The sequence below is a fragment of the Pseudogymnoascus destructans genome (assembly GCF_001641265.1).
Source record: "Pseudogymnoascus destructans isolate 20631-21 unplaced genomic scaffold scaffold_5, whole genome shotgun sequence".
Lineage (NCBI taxonomy): Eukaryota > Fungi > Ascomycota > Leotiomycetes > Thelebolales > Thelebolaceae > Pseudogymnoascus > Pseudogymnoascus destructans.
The window spans coordinates 952,267-970,970 of record NW_020167524.1 but is presented as its reverse complement, the minus strand read 5'-3'; the positions used below and the strand labels follow the sequence as shown (position 1 = coordinate 970,970).

Below are 18,704 nucleotides of genomic sequence, written 5' to 3'. Positions count from 1 at the left end.
TGATTCCCAGCCAGTTAGCCAAAGTCTAGCTGAAATTGAAGAAGAGGTAGTAGTTCAAGACGTACTTGATATAGATTCGCGAGGATTTCCGCCTTTAATTGGAGATGTGGAAGTAATGGTCAATTCCATCCTCGCATGGTAATAGGGAATGGGCAACAGCCATTACTTGCATTAGTGGTAACGGCTAGGACCTTCTGCCATTTTTGCTAGTTAAAGGCCTTTGTCACTGTAACGATGTATGGTTACGCTCATGCTACATCTTACTAAGCCAAAAAGACTAATTGTCATAGTCTATAGACTAGACAGGATCTGTGAGTCACAGGACAGGGACTGATCCTTTTATAGTCTATAGACTAAATAGGATCTATAAGGCACAACACTACTATATAAGTAGATAGTATTTCCTTAGATAGGAGCTTTGTGTCAACTTAACATAGTATTCTTTACAACACTATAGCGTGTTACTTAGAAGCCTTTGTGTGTGATCCCCTGCCTCCTCTGTTAAGTTAAACCTTACCCAAGAAACCTCTATGCATCCTATTAGATAGGAAGCAGCGTTATAATATATCAACGACGAACTTGCCATAGAATGGCTAAATCACATTATTAAGCATACTTCAAGTACAGAAACCTTAGAACCAAAGGCTTTATTACTTGATTCTTATACAAATCACCATTATCCTCCCTTTGCTATTCTTGCAGAGAAACACCATATCTACCCCTTTACATTTCCATCTCATCTCATAACATATTTTATGAGCAAGTTGCCTACACGGGTGAGTTGCCTACCAAAAACACCAAAACGTGTCAACTTTGACTACAGACAACATGCCACAATCAAAACAACCCCAATCCTCTAATAAAGAGGGTAGAATACTATTAGCTATTCAGGCACTAAAGGAACATCAATTTAAGAGTCCAAGCTGCTCCATTATCATACGACATGCTATGTAAGCCCCTAAGCAACAGAACGAACAGAATGACTTTTTGACGCGACTCTACTCCTAACTCACGTAAGTTGACTTAATAAAAGAGTCCGCTCTCATTCAATACATTCTTGACTTAGATTCTGCCGAAACCACGTGAGTAGCAGAAGGGTTTGGGCCTGAAACCTAATGCGCTGGAGTACTGAGGCAATCGGTTCACGCCAAGCACCAATTGGGGAGCCTGACAATAACACTGGGAAAAGCTGCTATTCCAGGGCCAAAATGCCACCGCCGTATCCCACGGTGCACATCCTCTTTCCTCAACAATGCCCAGCTCGCTAGTGAACCCAGTGTTCGGCGGATACCTCTCGGGTATATACCCGGGTATTGCCAAGCCTTGTGACTTGATCACGTGTATAATGTATATAGCTACAATAAGTAGCACCAAAGCAGGATCACGTGCTAAGGGCTGACCTGATCTTCAGCACGTGACGGGGCACGGTATATACCCGGGTATATACCCGGATACGCTGGGTATATACCCCGTGCCGAACACTGAGTGAACCACGTTAGTTATTAAAATGCGCAATATATAAGTAGTTAAATAAATTAAGGGACCCATAAGTTAAATGTGAAACTTTTCTTTACTAAAGAACTGTGTACAACAGCCAGTATATAATAGACAAGCTGATCACTTATACATAGAGCCAAAGAGATAAATTCTATCCGGCTTAGATTGTTGGTGTTAATCCGCGGGTTGGACCGCAAAAGTACGTACTTTGGGGTTTTGTTCCAGATCCTTTGCACGGACCCACTGACATCCTCGCAAATGTAAAACAGTGTTCGGTCTAGACCGTGCCTTCCGCTTGGCACCGTACCACTCGCCCACTTTATAGTTCGGTGGTGCCCCTCCGACGCAGCCCAGATTTTAAAGCAGATTTCTAAACTTCGGACGTTTTATTGACTGTGACGCTATATAGGCGCCCCAGTCTCTTTCCAACATTTTTACGCCGCCGACCTTCGTCTTGCCTCCTCGCTTTCTCTGTCTCCGAACCCATTCTCACGATTTTGGATTCCCCAGGCAACATCACCCCGCTTTGAGGGCCAACATCTATTTGTCGAAAGTCGAAACCCGACGCTCCACAAAAGTTTCTCAGTATCCAATGAAGCCTCCGGGCTTGTTCACAGCTACCGTCTTGCACTTCATGGGACGATGAGCTTCTTCCGTAAGAAGTCGGGTTTGCCCGCAGCTGGACGTCCCAAACCAGCTAGTCAACCTGAAAGACAACAACTCAGTGCCCAGAACTTTCGGCAGGGTTAGTGATGAACCAACCCCAACTCTAGGGATTTATAACCTCTATGTTTGCTTCTTGGCTTTTCTAACAGATGCGCAGGTCTAGAGTTGCTGGATGTCGAATTTGAGAAGTCGGAACTTCTAAGTGCTCTGGCACCAGTCAGGATTATGTCTACCGGCGGCTTCCTCGCGATAGCCTATTTTAAGAACCGGGAGTCTACAGTCGATCTAGACTACTGCCTAGACCCGGAGTTGTTTGATAATGAGGATGTAAAGGAGGACATCCGCATCGCCGCTGAAGCTGTTGCAAGGCAACTCGCCTTCCCGTCCAGTTGGTTCAACGACGAGATGACTATATTCGCGAGCCGTTCAATCCGGCCGAAGCTATTCCAAGATTCCTTAGACCAGGGCGTCGTGATATGGCAGGGGAACCGGCTGATAGTTTATGCCGTGGAGTTTGAGTTTGCGCTGGAGAGAAAAATCAGACGATTGTCGTACGCTTCGACTGGACGAAGCTCTGATATTAGCGACGCGGTCGCTATCCTCCATTTTCTAGTGGGGCAGAATGGTGACCGACCGCTAGACCGTGACCATATAAGGCAGCTGAACCGTAACGGGTTTGACGTGTTGCTTGATGAAGGTACTTTAGATGTGGTCGAGCATATATATTGGCAGACGTACAACAAAAGCGTCTTCGATGAGAGGTAGCGTTAGAGGTCCTATTGTGTTGACTTCGATTCGGGAGTCCAGCTTTGCGGGGTTGCGCTGGTAGATAGGTTTGATGTCAAAGACATGCTTGGCCCCTTCCTCCTCAAGGCGACCATATCAGATCGCAGCACTCATGCTCAAGTAGACCTGTGTCATCAGACTGTCCGTAGATCTCCCTCATGGCAAATGATATTCCTCGCCACGAATCGCGGACCCCTCCCTCCCTCAATAATAACAAGCTCGTCCTCCAGCGCTGGCACTCTCTCGGCCCACGCTGGCATAACCTCTGGCACGAATGGCGCCGGCGTCCCATCATCCTCCCTCTCTACCCACCGCTTGCCCCCTCTCCTCAATCCCAATTCCAGTCTCCAATTAAACGCATCCACCATTGCTTCCATCAGCGACGCCAGCATCGCATACCTCACCGGATCCGCATCCTTTGGATCCGGCATACTCTCCAATGTCCACTCATCCTCAGGCCTGCGCCAGAAATACTCCGTCTCAGACCCGACTGCAGGCCCGTGACCCGCACACATCGCTTCGTAGATGCGGTAGAATGAAGCGAGGGGGCAGTCGCGTGCACGGAACAGCGGTACGAGCCGGATCTGCGGGATTAGCGGGTTGCGGGAATAGAAGAGGTTCTGATCGTCGGCGAAGGCCTGCGGGCGGGGCAGGGGGAGGGAGTGCTGTAGGTGCCAAGGGAAGGGCCAGAGGAGGCGCAGAAGGTCCCAGTATGGGTGTGCAGATACCATGTGCAGGATGCGCCGGGTTAATGGGAAGTCGATGCCATTGGGGAGACCGAGGAAGTTCATTGTGGCTTGGTGGACTTCTCCGCGATTTGGCTGGCTGGGAGTTGCGCTCTGGGTGAGTGGCGGGTTTGAGCAACGGTGGGGTGTTTGCCATGTAGTGTAGCATAACGCTAGTTACAATATAACAAAATCGATCTGACTACGTACATTTTTATAGAGAATGAGAGTTGCGAGTTTGCGTGTCCGATGGGGCTTCAAGTTGGCGAGGTCTAACGATGACTAAGCATTATTAATTGTGGATAACTTAGCAATTTGGGACTAGCCCCAAATACATGGAGAAGTGTCAAACTTGGGGCCGTTGATATCAGCAGGAACGAGCCTGGGTAACTCGCCGCAAATATGATTATAGAAGAGCTTCCCTATATATACTTTTTGGGCAGGGATCCCCACCTTATCCTTCGGCAGTTTGGCTGAATGGCACAGTCTCGAAGAACTACTTCTCGTTGATATGAAACTCCTCGAAGATAAATTCTCATTTCGCCTCTATTATAAACCACTATAAACCATTTCTAATGCCTGAAGTGTCTGATTAAATGCCCTCCCTCTTCTAATAACCTCTCAATTCCCAATAAGGTTCCCGATAGTACTATAATAATGGCACCTCGTCCTCTCACTCGCCCCCACCGCCTCCATGGAGACATTCTGCGGATCATTTCGGAAATCCATCCGGTCCATCGCAGTCCCAAACGTGCCCCACTCCGCGGTCCCCGGAAGCCGGTAGTGGTTCGGGTTCTTGGTCCGGATGAACGACGTCCAGTATGCCTGGATCGTGGGGTTTAATTCGGCGCCCTTCCCGGTCGCGATGTTCCAGATGGAATACATGGTTGCGGCGTGCATGGCCCCCATTCCCGACTTGGTATTGATGGGCGGGATGACGTCCCAGCTTTCTTGTTAGAGGTGGTATGAAGCGGGAGGAGGGGGCTTACCTGTAGTGCCAGTTGGAGGTTCCGTCGGTGTGGTTTTCAAACATCTGGCTCATGAATTGACCAGGGCAGTTGTACCGAAGCTCACCGTATGCGTCAGCGGCTGTCCTCCACCAAGCTCCTTTGCCTGGGTACTTGGTTTCATCATGTGGGTAGAGGCTGGCGATGTGGTTTAGTTGATCGGTTGTAAGCTTGGCAAAGTTGTTTTTTAGGAAGTTGGTCATGTCTGTAACATTATCTGTCTTCGATGGTGTGAAGAGAGTGCCTTCATTAGCAACGGAACTTCATATTGTTAGCAGAATTTCAAAAATGAGTAATAGAGAGACGTACCCGAATATGACTGGCACTTTGACGAATTTTCCATCGGCGTACATATTATACGTGTAATCCTCTGTGAACCCCCCAGGCCCGTCGATAACATTCGAGTACATAAAGAGAGGAGTCCCCGTGGCACCGGGAGTGTGCATGATGATGTTATTGCTAGCGATAACTTCCACAGCAAGCTCGCGGAGACACTTTAAGGTGTCTGCCGACTTGCGACACCCTGTGTGGTTAACAAGATCGTCGTATTGATATTGTGACTCGTTGACGGTCAGCTGGGCTCCAAAGGAATTACTCTGTCCGACAGCAGCATGGAAAAGCTTGTCGTCACGGCCTCCGTATGCGGTAAGGTGAAGATCAACCGATGCTGCACCAGCAGAAGCTCCATCAATTGTAACGTGGTTGGGATCACCTCCAAACTGTTGACTTTGTTAGTTTATATCCAGAGCGGAAGTTGACGAGCTTACCAAGTGGATATACTTCTGAACCCAGGCCAACGCCTTCCTCTGGTCAAGCAGTCCAACATTCAAATCCCCATTCTCTTGGATTTCCTTACTAGCTAGAAAACCCCACGGTCCCACGCGATAATTAGAGGTAACAACCACAGTATCATTGCCGGCGGCCTTGATCAATTCGTCGCCGCTCAGATAAGGATTAGCCAGATCATTGAATCCACCTCCTTGGATGAAGAAATAGACCGGGTGGAGAGCGGTTCTATTAGTAGGAGAGTAAACATTGATGAAAAGACAATCCTCCGATTTTTTGGGGTTGAGGTAGGTGGAGGGAGTGCCATGGCACAGCTTTCCTCGCTGTGGTGGGTTAGGCAATGTTCAAGAGAAGTGGAGGCAGACTTACTTGAAATGCATTTTCTTTTGAAGCAGGCAACGGGTCTTGAGGAGCCCTGAATCTGAGATCACCCAGTGGCGGTGCTGCGTACCTCATGCCAAACCACTTGTCGATGCCGTTGGGCGTTCTAAAGCCTTTGTATTGAGTGTAGCCCAGGTCTACATTTAAGTCTGGGTGTTTCTTGGCTCTGACTGTGACAAATGTAACGACTGCAATAATGACTACCAGAATGATCGTCAAAGGAGCGAGGATGAAGAGGATGCAGGGTTTCGTCTTAATCTTTCCGGCACGAACTTGGGCGATTAGATGAGAGGGGCCCATCTCGACGAGCCAGCAGGGAGAGTGCCTTTTCGTACCCGCCGGTTGGTGCCGTAGGATTCGGGCTCTTCAGGGTCAACCTTGAGCTTTTGAAGTTCTACTTCTGATGGAGAAGGGAAAGGTGACTGAGTGAATTCGATGGAAGAGGATAGCTGGGTGTTATACTCAGGTCGCGGGGTTCTATGATTTGCCGACGAGCAATTCCGATCCCGACAAAAAACTGTTATATTGACCTCCCGGCCCGTTGGAAGGATACCGTAGCACGGCTCGGGCGTAGATAACTTGTGCGCCATGCTATAACGTGGACTCCATCGTTTTGAGTTGAGTCAGGTGAAAATGAGCGTAACGTGAAAGAAAGGAAAGGCAATTGAGGCGACGGGGGTATCTGCTCTAGATACCGTTAGATCAATGAGGCAATTATTCCCTGAAGGATTGGTCACTCTAAGTTACGGGTTGGGTTATACGAGGTTGGGGGGGAGGGCGCAGAGCATGAAGTAGCCCGCACGGAATGTCAGCGCTGTTGCCTGATTGCGCCACAACACACGGCAGATGATGGAAGGAGGGAACGAATTTAACCAGAACATAAAGCAAGCGAATTGACAAGAGCCATCAGTGATCAAGAGAGCTAAAAATAACTCCAAAGGAGCCAAGAGAGCCAAGAGATCTGAGGGATCTACGAATAAATGGAAAATAAGTCAAGATCGACGATATGTGAGATGTGGAGGGGGGTTTGCCCACAAAGGATTGGTCACTCTAAGTTACGGGTTGGCTTTTTACGAGGTGGGGGTGGGGGGCGCAGATATTTCCTCGTCGAAAATCAGAATATAAGCACGCTAAGACTCGATCACAAAAAATCCCTGAATCCCCCGACAAAAGCGCTAAACCCAGGCAAGCTAAAGCTTTGAAAGTGTAACCTGGTTGGTTATCAAAATAGATGAGTTTGTTCCTGGCTTTGGTGGGAGATCCCTCTATGAGGAACTTGCGTCGACGATCGCTTTGCTGACGCCGTATTCAACGATGAGATTGTTGCAAAGTGGCGCGAAGAGACATTCAAGGCCCAGGAGGACTCCGAGGTACGGCAGGCGCTTAGACTGCGATTGATCGGCGAAAGGGCATGGGGTTGGTGTATCATGGAGTTTCGTGGCAAAGCGTCATGTTTGAGGAAGGCAAATTCATTCGCCTTTTTGACGCCGGGTCCGCAGTGTGTAAATCAGATGCGCTCGTTTCTGACTCTCTGCGTCTTGCACTGAAGGATGGCATTGCGCCGAGTCAAGACGTCGTATTCGGATCAAGATCAACCGCTTGTCGACCCTTCGTTGTCCCCATTAGTATTCGGAAAGATGTCGGTGTTGATGGACGGCCGAGCAGGCCGCAATATGGCTTTAAGTTGATTGGAAGCGGAAAGCCCGCTCCAAAGCAGTAGATGAGCGCATAGATACCTCTGATGTTAAGCCGAGAATAAAAGAAGGCGATGTCGTAGTATTTGGTACTAATGATCTTAATGAACTCAAACGGTTCTACTGGTCTTCTAATTTCCAGCTGCTTCCATGAGGTGGAATTCCACGAGTCGGTATAGATGCCCACCTCACTTCATACATTAGTAATTTGCATCCTCTCCGGCACAGGTCCACGTACAATAGCATTGAGAAGCTTACTTCACTATCAATTAAGCCGAATATCCTCAGTCATCAATAATAGATGGGTTATACCAGGATTGTGAGACTAATGCCTATAAAGAGGCGATGAAAGAGGCTGTACAGTTTCTCAAACTTCCAAACCGCGGCTCAGATCCACCCCTGAAAGAGGCTGTACAGTTTCTCAAACGCGGCTCAGACCCACCCCCCCCAACAGACCTTCCGGAAGGTTAGGTAGGGTAAGCATTTCCATGATGCAAAATAACACATCAATGCTAAATGGAAAAATACATACAAACTACGTCCTCTAGGGCCTAGCATATCGTTTTCGTATAATGATTGGAAGGATGCTCGAAATGGGGCAGCGATACTCGGTGGTTTGTCCACCTAATCGTCGGTGTTCGCACCGACCACCTTCGAGGGACTTACTTAAATTCCAAAAAAGTAACCTAGACACCGAGCTACTAAGAGGATTACTTCAAGTAATCATTGACCTAGACATCAAGCGTAGGCAGGAGGAGGAGGAGGAGGAGTTACAATGGCAATTAGCCGTTGAAGAAAGCGGGTTTGTTGACTTTACGGACCTAAACTACAACATGATTCACAGTGCAAGTGATGGTAGCAGTGATAATGAATCACTGCCCGAGAATATAGATCCTAATTTAATTGATTAATTATATATACCTATATACGTCGTTGTTCTGTGTTGCAGGAATCGGGGTTCAGAGTCACGGGAGCCACTGGCGTGGCACCCACCCACATATATAGTTCTCAGTAGTTGTAACCTATATACTTCAACTAATCAACAACTTGTCTACCACCAACACTTCCAATGACCTCCAGTGACTATGTGTTACAGGTTATGAGCCTGGAAGCCTATTGTTAAGGTATTTACAAGATCAGAATTATCATTGAGTGTTGATTTGTGCAGTCCAATTCACCAATCTGTCAACAGACTCGCTGAAGTCAGTGTTTTCGTTACAGCACCACAACCTCAACCTCAAACAGTTTTGAAGTACGGTGAAGAGGATTGTGGCTCTCTTTCTTTGAGTTATATCCACACTGTTTCTTTCACTTTATGTCCTCTGCGCTCGAGCCAGAAGGACTTTCCAAGATCTTTGAAGATGCGACAGATCAACTCGCAACTTCATTTCAAACTGAATTTTGAACACGACTGTGACTACACCAATAGCCAATATGTCTTCTACAACTATGGTGAGTCTGAATACGACTTCGCTGCATCTTCCAGAGCATTTGAAGCTCAAGGGTGAAGAGAATTACACCAACTGGAAGGAGCTTATCGTCAACATCGCCCCAGGCAACGGACTGGCGAAATACATCAACGATAGATGCAAGAGGCCAGAATACATCGATGAATTCCATGAGGACTATGATGAGGCCAAAGATGGAGACAAGCTCAGGAAGTATGAAGCTTGGGAGAAGGGCGACGCTCAGATGCAGCTCGCGATCCAATATAACTGCAAGACGATTCCAGGAAAAGTGGCGTCTGCAAAGGACACAGCACTTGAGATGTGGAGAGCCCTACAACAGCAATACAAAGGCTCAGGTTCAGTCCTGAAGTACAATGCAATTCAGGATTATGTTCACCTCAAGTACGAGAATTTCTCTTCGCTTGACACGTTTATTATCGCTGTCCGTGAAGCTATCGACAAACTTGAGAGTCTACAATGCCCTCCTCATGATGATTGGCTTCCTGTTATGTTTATAGCTTCTTATGCGAACAAGTGACCAACTTGGGCAGAACGCCAAAGATCACTCCTTCGGTCTCCAGATCACCGCATCACTCTCGACTCTCTTATCAATGACCTCACAGATGAGGCGAGATCGAAATCGACTCCTACAGGCTCGAATGCCTTGTACGGAAACAAATCTCAAGGAACGGGTAAGGGCAAAAACCCAAGCAAGGACAAGAAGAATGGAGATCGACCATCTTGCCCACATTGCACAATGCCGAAACCTCGACACTCACCTCAAGACTGCCTCGAAAATAACAAGGAGAAGTGTGATGAGTGGGAGCAGAAGAATGGGAAGAAATGGACCCCATATCGGAAGCATATTGAGAAAAAGAAAAATGAAACCAAAGATGAGGACAATGACTCTAAGAACTATTTCGACCTCGTAGCTTTCTCAATGCCTGCCAAATCAAACACTATAAGCAGAGATAGGTGGTTATTCGATACAGGAGCAGATGAGCACATTGCAAAGAGTCTTGAGAAGTTTGACACTTACGAATAGCGCATGGATTTACCATTCATGAATACAGCAAATGGACTTGTTCGTCCTCAAGGCTGTGGCTCAGTTCGACTTTTTGGAGTAAAGGGAAACAGAGAGAAGACCCAAATTACCCTCCATCATGTCATCTATATGCCTTCCTCGCCAGTTTGCCTGTTTAGCGGAAAGAAGCTTTATAGCAGCGGAGGTCATCTACAGAATGGCCAGCTTCTCGATAAGCATGGCAATGAGATGTGCACAGTTGACTCAGATCTGTTCCTTTACGAATTCAAAATGGAAGCAAAGGAATCACTTATCCTGCCCTTGATTTTACCTGCTGCGATTGAGCAGAAGAACACAGACATTGAACTTTGGCATCAACGCCTCTGTCATCTTGGACTCGATAACGTCCGCAAGACCAAAGACATGGTAAATGGGATCTCATATAGCAAAGAAGGCACTGCCATTGCGATGAGGTTGTGCCAGCCATGCGAAGAGACAAAGCCAATCCGTCGAGTGAACAAAATTTCAGCTCAACTAAGACCGAAAACAGCTCTTGAAGAAGTTCATTGTGATGTTGTTACTGTCACACCTCACGGACTCCACGGAGCGAAGTATGGCATACTGTTTACTTGTGGAAAGTACAGTGTCCGCTATGGATGAACCTTTAAGAATAAGGGTGACGCGTACAAATGCATTGTTTGGATGATTCGACTTGCAAAGACGCAATACAACATCACAATTAAGAGATTCAGAAATGGAGGAAAGGAATATGCTCCTACCCAGATCGATGAGCTTACAGCTGATCTCGGAACCATCATTGAGCTGCCCACTCCATTTTGCGCATATCAAGACGGCACAGCCGAACGAAGCTTTTGCAGCATTTTTGAACGTGTTCTATTCGCTGCAATCGATCAGCGAATTCCTGAATTCCTATGGCCAGAGCTGTTTCAAGCTGCCATTTACATCTCAAACAGAGTGGCCACTTCAACCATTGATTGGAAGACACCATTTGAAGCATTTTGGGATGAAATTGAACCAGGGGTGAATCACACACCTAACATCGCCCACTTGCAAGTTCTAGGATGCAAGACGTATGTTATTATTCAAAAGGAACACAGAGTGCAAAGCCAGAAGCTTGCCTCAAGGGCAGAAGTCAGCATTCTCGTTGGATATGAGGGTCATAACATTTTTCGAGTTTACGTCCCCTCTCGAGCTGGAGAGAAGATTATAAGAACTTTGCATGCTCAATTTGATGAAGGCAGTGGTTTCATTACAGAGCCAACATTTGACCAAATCAGTGACGAAAATGTCCAAGCAGCCCACAACAACGCAGTGGAAGAAATGGATGAACTGCGATACCCTCCACCTTCTGTCTCAATGAATAAAGACTATGAAGGACAGACTCTAGACCTAATTCACAATCAGGAGGATGCGGAAGAAACTCCTCAAGATCAGCCAGATGCAGAAATCGAGCATGAGGAGCGCGAACCTCCAACGAAGACCCAAACTCGCAAAGTCTGAACACAATTGAGTCATGAGAAGCCAAGCAAAGGGTGCTGCTTCATCTCGAAATGCCATGTATGCAGAGGAAGAACAGGAATATCAAGACGAAGATTTCCAAAATGCATTTTTCACAGGCACCGAATACAACTCAGATCTGCAAACTATGGAGAAGCACTCGCTCGATCTGATGCAGATCTCTGGTGTGAGGTCATTGCCTCTGAATATCGATCCATTACTTGTAAGAAAGTGTGGAAATTCATGCATAAAGCAAAGTTCCAAAAGGGAAAAAGGTCCTTGGTGGACGCCTTGTTTTGCGCACTAAAAGAGATCGAGATGGCAAAATCCTTCGCCGCAAGGCTCGATGGGTTGTAAAGGGCTATGAGCAGAGATATGGAAAGGATTATGAGCAGACCTTTGCAGGAGTTTGCAAATCAGCCACATGGAAAATTGCCGTTGCCCTTGCTGCACGTTTCGATCTTGAGATTGAACAGATGGATGTTGACACTGCATTCCTTGAAAATGATATCGATGCAGAGGTATATGTCGAATTGCCTCCTGGATGGTGTGAGAATGGTGTCAAGCTTTTAAAGGAGGATGTGTGCAAGCTATCACGCGCGCTTTACAGTCTCAAGCAGTCACCACGTCTCTGGCAGAAAAAGCTTCGCAAAGCACTCCAATCTCTTGGATTTGAACCACTCGGTCCTGCACAATACTTCCTTGGAGTCCGCATTCATCGAGATAGAAAGAAGCGAGAGATCTAGCTTGGACAGGATGCATATACTCAAAAGATCCTCAGCCGTTTTGGAATGACGAATTGCCACACGGTGAAGACGCCTTGTGCCCAAGGATGGGAAATTCTCATGACTCCGTACAAAGACAAAGCTACAGCTCACGAAATCAAGCTGTATCAGTCTATGGTTAGATCTCTAATGTATCTAGCCACGAACACTCGACCGGATATCAACTATTGCACGTCCGTTCTATCTCGTTTTCTCGCAAACCCCTCGCCACAGCATATCGCAGCTGCTCGTCGCTGTCTGCAGTATCTCGCAGGCTCTATTCATCTGTGCATCTGTTATGGAGGCGATTGGAAGGATGATGAGGCTATGGATTAAGAGGATACGTCGATGCAGACTTCGCAGGCGACAGAAGTGAGTGCAAGTCTCACACAGGATGCGTTTACCTTTTCTGTGGAGGCATCATTGTGAGCATTTCGAAGAGACAGCCAACCGTTGCAGTTGCGACTACTGAAGCTGAATACGTGGCTATGTTTAAGGTTGCGATGGGATGGACGATGAAGACACTATCACCGCGACCAAGATAAGGTGCGAATCAATGAGGATTCGGCGTAAGAACGACCGAGCGATGGCTGTGATAATGGAACTCTGCACACAGGACCCTCGAAGCCACATACTTATGATAGAAACAGCCTGAGAGCAATGGATATATCTCCAGGAGATGTACGCTCACGAGGGCCTGTAACAGTTGAACGCAAAGCTGATTGCTTTCTATTCATATGCCCTGCCAGTAACGACGTCAGTATACAACATCAGAACCATGCTCGACGATTATCAGAAGACGATCGGCGACGCCGAAGCAGAGTACCACCTAGCAGACCAAGTCAAGACTATACGACTACTCATGATAATGAAAAGTCGCGGGGCCTAATATGATAACGTCGCTGCTGTGGCACTGATATGAGACTTCTAGTAAGCTTTGGCACATGTAGTACGTTGTTGAGCTATATATGGCGTTTCTCTCCTTTGACATAGGTATCAAAACTTGTCGTTCCTTTAGCGATAGCTTCAATCGCTGTTCCATTCTCTATATTAACTTGTATCAGTTTAGTGAGTAGCTGGTAATTAACGAATGCCTACCTGTCATATGTCATATGGCGTGAGCATCTAAAGTCAACGATGTAGGAGCACCCCTAGGTGCAGCCATCGCTTGCCTAGTTCGCTGTAGCTTCTGTGATGGCTACCCATGTCGTCGCTAATACTGTGGCTATTGCTTCTGCCTGTGCTAGCGATAGGCTAGCGCCCCCTCCTAGTGCAGCAAGTGGTCCTGTAGACGCCCCTTCCGCCCCTTTTCTTTGAACGGCAATCAGCCTTGATGTGGCCTATTTTGTTGCAGTGGTAGCATCTACGATCGCTTTTCTAGGCCGTTGCCCTTCCTAGGTGGCGTTCGGCTCTTTGGTCATTGTCTGTAGTGACCCGTAGAGCAGTCTCGTCAATGGACTTCTCACTGTTGATTCTATCCTCGAGGTCTGCAAACTGCGTAAATATCTTGCGGTAGTCCGTGACGCCTCCTACTTCGAACGACAGTCTCTGAGTCTCTCAGCCATCACTTTGACAGCCTTGACGAAGCTCCTAATACCAACAGAGCACGATTACGAACTGGAAACTGGCCTGAAGTCGAAAAGCTTCTTCTTAGTTGGCAACTTCAAATTGAGTCAAATGGAGGGTTTACAACTGGTGATCTACTTCAACAAAAGGTGCGACAAATCTGGGAACGCCTTCCACATAACGACAGCACAGTCTGCCCAGACTTCAGTGTAGGCTGGCTTCGACGATTTAAAGAACGACATAATATCAAAGTATGAATTCAACACGGAGAAGCAGGCTCAGTTCCAGAGTCTGCAGAAGAAATGAAGGCATTACGAACAATTGCAGGGGAATACTCGGAGGAAAATATCTATAATATGGATGAATCAGGACTCTTTTGGAAGATGATGCCGTCTCGAGGACTACTCAATCTCAGGCTGGATTAAAGAAGGATAATACTCGGATCAGTCTTGTATTTTGTGTCAACGCTTCTGGAACAGATAGACTTCCAGTCTGGATCATTGGAAAGGCAAAAACACCACGAGCTTTACGAAATGTTAGCGTTTCAACAATGGGTGGTATATGGAGATGGAATAAGAAGGCTTGGATGAATACAACTATTATGGGCGAATGGCTTGAGGCGTTCTATCGACATATTGGTACTCGAGAAGTTCTCTTTACAATGGATAACTTTACAGCACATGCTGCTGCTCTTTAGCTTTACCCCCCTCCTTCAAATATTCATATTTGTTGGCTACCAGCTAACAGTACCAGTCGATATCAGCCTCTTGATCAAGGTATCATTCAATCTTTCAAAGCTTATTATCGATGATAATGGCTTTCATATATGCTTGAAGCCTTTGACAACAATCAAAATACTATGGATACAATGAATCTACACTTAGCTATTCGATGGATTGTACGAAGCTGGAACAACTTGGTTACAAACACAACAATCTACAACTGCTTTTGAAAATCAACACTTATTTCAATGCCAATCCCTCTTCCTACAACTATTACCCCTCTTGGAATCGGAGAGCTTTATGACAAGGTAATTAGAGCTGGGAACATACAAGATGTCATGGCAATATCAAACTTTCTAAACCCGGAGGAAGAGAAGGATATACAAGATGGGATGGAGGAATTGGGACCAGAAGAGGTTTTAAAAGAGGTCTTAGAGGAGCATCTAGGCCAAGGCAGTACCCAAGATGATGACGAAGAGGAGGAGCAGCTAGAGCAGCCTGTATTTACTACAGAGTGCTCGTCAAGCTCTACAAGTTCTGATTGGGTTTGCTGAAGGTCAAGATGCTCTCAAGGCAGAGCATTTACGAGAGTTGGAGCGTCTAGAGTCTATTCTTGATGCTTTAGATCAGGATAGCAGGATACAGTCACGGCTAGATGGGTGGATTATGCAAAATTCAGTATAGCGATATATCCTATAGTACGATATGATTTGTTGGCACCGAATACATCGTCTTAGCGGCATTTGACTGTAGGTAAAAAGGGCAAAACAAAGGGCAAGGGTGTTTCGTACGAGACTGAGAGTGGAGCAGATGTTAAAGGAGAGGGTCAAGATGGATCTGAGAGCGACAGGTTTTAATAGAATATTCCCTGCAATTGGACGCATTACGCCACTAGACGCATTACGGCACGAGTTACGTTAATTAGGAAGGTCGGGTTGTCTTCTCAACCGATTGGCCAGCTCATTGTGCTATGGTTGGCCGGGATGCATCATTTCGTCATCCCGTCCTATCGCGCGAAGGGCCGAGACCCGCGCCGACCAGCGACTTTCCCGATGCAGCGAAAGACGTTGATCGCTGTACAGCCACGAAGGCGCAATATTCAGCGCAAAAGTCATCGCAGACGTTGGATTTCCGCATGCACAGACAATTCAAATCGCTGCTGTGCCGCTACCCATTTCGCCCACTTGTCGGAATGAGGTTAAACACGGGACGCAGGGACATCCCCCACTTCCTTTGCTGGCCACCAGGCAACGATGGCATGTACCCATGGTTTATGCTCAGTAGCTGCCGCATACAGCTTAGCCACAACGGAGCAAGCAACGATGCCTCGGTGATCAATGCCCAGAAGGGGTGCGAGATCCGCAGCTGTAGCCCATGATCATCATGAGAGGACACGAAAACGTTCTCTATATTGTTGATAGGGCAATATACATGTGAGCTTCCGTTTACCTATATTCATTTATATACGTCGACGATCCCCAAAATCATTTCTGTACCCCAATTGCATCTGTTGTGATACTTTGGCTATTCTGTGCGGGCAATCATGCAGACTATTCGTGCTCTCTTGCTGCTCCTCGCTGCGTCAGTGGTGACAGCCGCCCAGAACCCGCACGAGAAGGCTGCAAAGTATGTGCAGAAGAGATCAGCGGAGCCTGTGGTTTCAAAACATGCATCGCGTGCGGCGAACACTGCTCACTTCCTGAACAACAAAACTGCTAGTATGACCATTTGCCCCTTGGTTCACAGTATTCCGTGACTGATCACGTCTAGAATTTGCCATCAATGGCTCTGCATTGCCAGAGGTGGACTTCAATATTGGGGAGTCGTATGCGGGTACCCTCCCAATCTCCAGCAAGAAAGATGACGAAAACCGATTGTGGTTCTGGTTCTTTCCGTCTTCGAACCCAGCGGCGAAGAAGGAGATCACAATTTGGCTTAATGGCGGTCCAGGCTGCAGCTCCTTGAACGGCCTGTTTCAGGAAAACGGACCTTTCCTTTGGCAGCCCGGGACCTATGCGCCATTCGCAAACCCATACTCCTGGGTCAATCTTACCAACATGATCTACATCGATCAACCAGTCAGCACGGGATTCTCCCCGGGAACGGTCCTCGTCGATGACGAGAACGATGTTGCAGAGCAATTTATGGGTTTCTGGAAGAACTTCATTGATACCTTTTCCATGCAGGGATACAAGATCTATATCACGGGAGAAAGCTACGCTGGGCAATACATCCCGTATATTGCGAGCGGTATGTTGGATACGAAGGACAATAAGTACTTCAATGTGAAGGGAGTACAGATCAATGACCCTTCCATCAACACAGACGACGTCCTGCTTCACAGTAAGCACTCTGATCCATAGCTTAAGCGCACCAAACTAACAATTGTAGCACCTATTGTGCCTGCGTTGAATTACTTTAATAATGTGATCAACTTGAACGAGAGCTTCATTGCAAACATCACGGCTCGCGCAGATAGCTGTGGATACACTGATTTCTTCAACAAGTGGACCACAGAGTTCCCACCATCTAGCAAAATCCCCACCGCTCCCAGCTGGAAGGAGCCAGGCTGTGATATCTTCGATGAGGTCTATAACGCGGCATACTACGAAAATCCGTGCTTCAATATTTACCACTTAACAGATTACTGCCCATATCAGTGGAACCTGCTAGGTTTCCCATCTATGGCTGGAGGACCAAATAACTACTTCAACCGCACCGATGTCCAGAAAGCCATCAACGCTCCACCAACAAACTACATGGTCTGCGGAGGTGGTCACAACCTCTTCCCCAATGGCGACAAGTCAATCGAGTCCAGTCTTGGCCCGCTCCCAAGTGTCATCGAGCGCACTAACAACACGATTATCGGCCACGGCCTCCTCGACTTTCTCCTCTTCGCCAACGGCTCCCTGATCTCCATCCAGAATATGACCTGGAACGGCGCCCAGGGCTTCCAGACCTCTCCCTTCAAGAAGCAGAACTTCTACGTGCCGTACCACCAGACCAACGGCGAGATCCTCCAGTACGCCAATGGTATTAATACACACGTGTTCACTGATACAGCGGGTGGAGGGTTCCAGGGTGTAACGCACACGGAGAGAGGTCTTACGTTCGTCACGGTCAATTTGGCGGGGCATATGATCCCGCAATATGTGCCAGGAGCAGCATATCGGCAATTAGAGTTTTTGCTAGGGAGAGTGAGCAGTTTGGAGCAGAGGGGAGATTTCACGACCGGGCCGCAAGGTAATTATACGGGGGGTACGTGGTAATACGAGTGATATTTTTCAGACGTCACCAGCGTAGCTGGACGATTGAAAATATATATGCTATAATATAGTAATATGATTACCACAGCATATATAAATTATGTCGCGAGCTGGGATGCGAATGTAGCTGCTACAGTCGCCTTTCTGTCTACCCTTGATGATGATGATGATGATATTTATTTACGTCCAGCGGGACGCGGGTGTAACACGCGGCCCTAAGACCCCCGCAGGGTACGGGGACGTGCTAACCTATGGGTTTATGTATAGAGTACGGAGGTCGAGTTCAAAAGTCATGTCCTACGCTAAAAACGCCACGTTGCATAAATACAATTATTCACTCTCGGCCCTCCTTGTACTCGTTCCCGCCTTCAAGCTCAATAACTATCTTGATATGGCGGGGTATTCTCTCAATCCACGCCTGGATTTGCGCTTGTGGGACGTCCTCCCAACAGCTCTCCCATGACTGTATCCCTTGCGGCCGGCTTTTTGGTGCCCCTTTTCGTGTTGTTCTTCTCTTCATCCACGGCCAACATGGTTCAATCATGTTTAAGTCAGGAGAGTTAGCACACCAGAATAGTCGATTAATGTCGTGAATTGAGAATAGCCGCTCCTGGATATAGTGACTATGTGACGGTGCATTGTCTTCTTGCACGACAGTCTGTGGCCGGTCTTTTCTGCACTCTTCTGCGAATGGGAATAACTTTGGAAGGAGAATCTTCTGTTGGTAGCGATACCAGTCTATCCCGCCTCCTTTCCCTCGAGTTAATTTTCCGTTTTTTTGATTCCATCTCCACTGTGGTTTTGGTCCTGGTAAATTCTGTAGTCCCATCCGTTGAATCCCATTTGTAATTTCC

At 47.3% G+C, this 18,704-nt stretch overlaps 5 protein-coding genes across 5 annotated transcripts; 3 read left to right on the top strand and 2 right to left on the bottom strand.

Annotated features, from left to right (window-relative positions):
- Positions 1–2,139: 2,139 nt before the first annotated feature.
- On the top strand, positions 2,140–2,928 carry VC83_02547 (uncharacterized protein; the record flags this gene model as incomplete). Its single annotated transcript, XM_024466208.1, has 2 exons — positions 2,140–2,242; positions 2,321–2,928. 2 exons carry the CDS (start codon positions 2,140–2,142, stop codon positions 2,926–2,928), a joined length of 711 nt encoding a protein of 236 aa, XP_024326130.1.
- A 155-nt stretch (positions 2,929–3,083) lies between these two features.
- Positions 3,084–3,740, bottom strand: VC83_02546 (uncharacterized protein; the record flags this gene model as incomplete). The annotated part of the gene is made up of 1 exon (XM_024466207.1): positions 3,084–3,740. The coding sequence occupies one exon, from the start codon at positions 3,738–3,740 to the stop codon at positions 3,084–3,086; it is 657 nt and encodes a 218-aa protein (XP_024326129.1).
- A 432-nt stretch (positions 3,741–4,172) lies between these two features.
- Positions 4,173–6,682, bottom strand: VC83_02545 (uncharacterized protein). The gene is made up of 6 exons (XM_024466206.1): positions 6,586–6,682; positions 5,837–6,530; positions 5,449–5,790; positions 4,991–5,400; positions 4,664–4,942; positions 4,173–4,620 (listed from the first exon to the last, which is right to left on the bottom strand). The coding sequence occupies exons 2-6, from the start codon at positions 6,146–6,148 to the stop codon at positions 4,296–4,298; spliced, it is 1,668 nt and encodes a 555-aa protein (XP_024326132.1). The 5' UTR covers positions 6,149–6,530; positions 6,586–6,682; the 3' UTR covers positions 4,173–4,295.
- Positions 6,683–7,259: 577 nt separating this feature from the next.
- Positions 7,260–7,568, top strand: VC83_02544 (uncharacterized protein; the record flags this gene model as incomplete). Its single annotated transcript, XM_024466205.1, has 1 exon — positions 7,260–7,568. The coding sequence occupies one exon, from the start codon at positions 7,260–7,262 to the stop codon at positions 7,566–7,568; it is 309 nt and encodes a 102-aa protein (XP_024326131.1).
- An 8,331-nt stretch (positions 7,569–15,899) lies between these two features.
- Positions 15,900–17,874, top strand: VC83_02543 (uncharacterized protein). Its single transcript, XM_024466204.1, has 3 exons — positions 15,900–16,302; positions 16,355–16,927; positions 16,976–17,874. Exons 1-3 carry the CDS (start codon positions 16,128–16,130, stop codon positions 17,851–17,853), a joined length of 1,626 nt encoding a protein of 541 aa, XP_024326126.1. The 5' UTR covers positions 15,900–16,127; the 3' UTR covers positions 17,854–17,874.
- Positions 17,875–18,704: the final 830 nt, after the last annotated feature.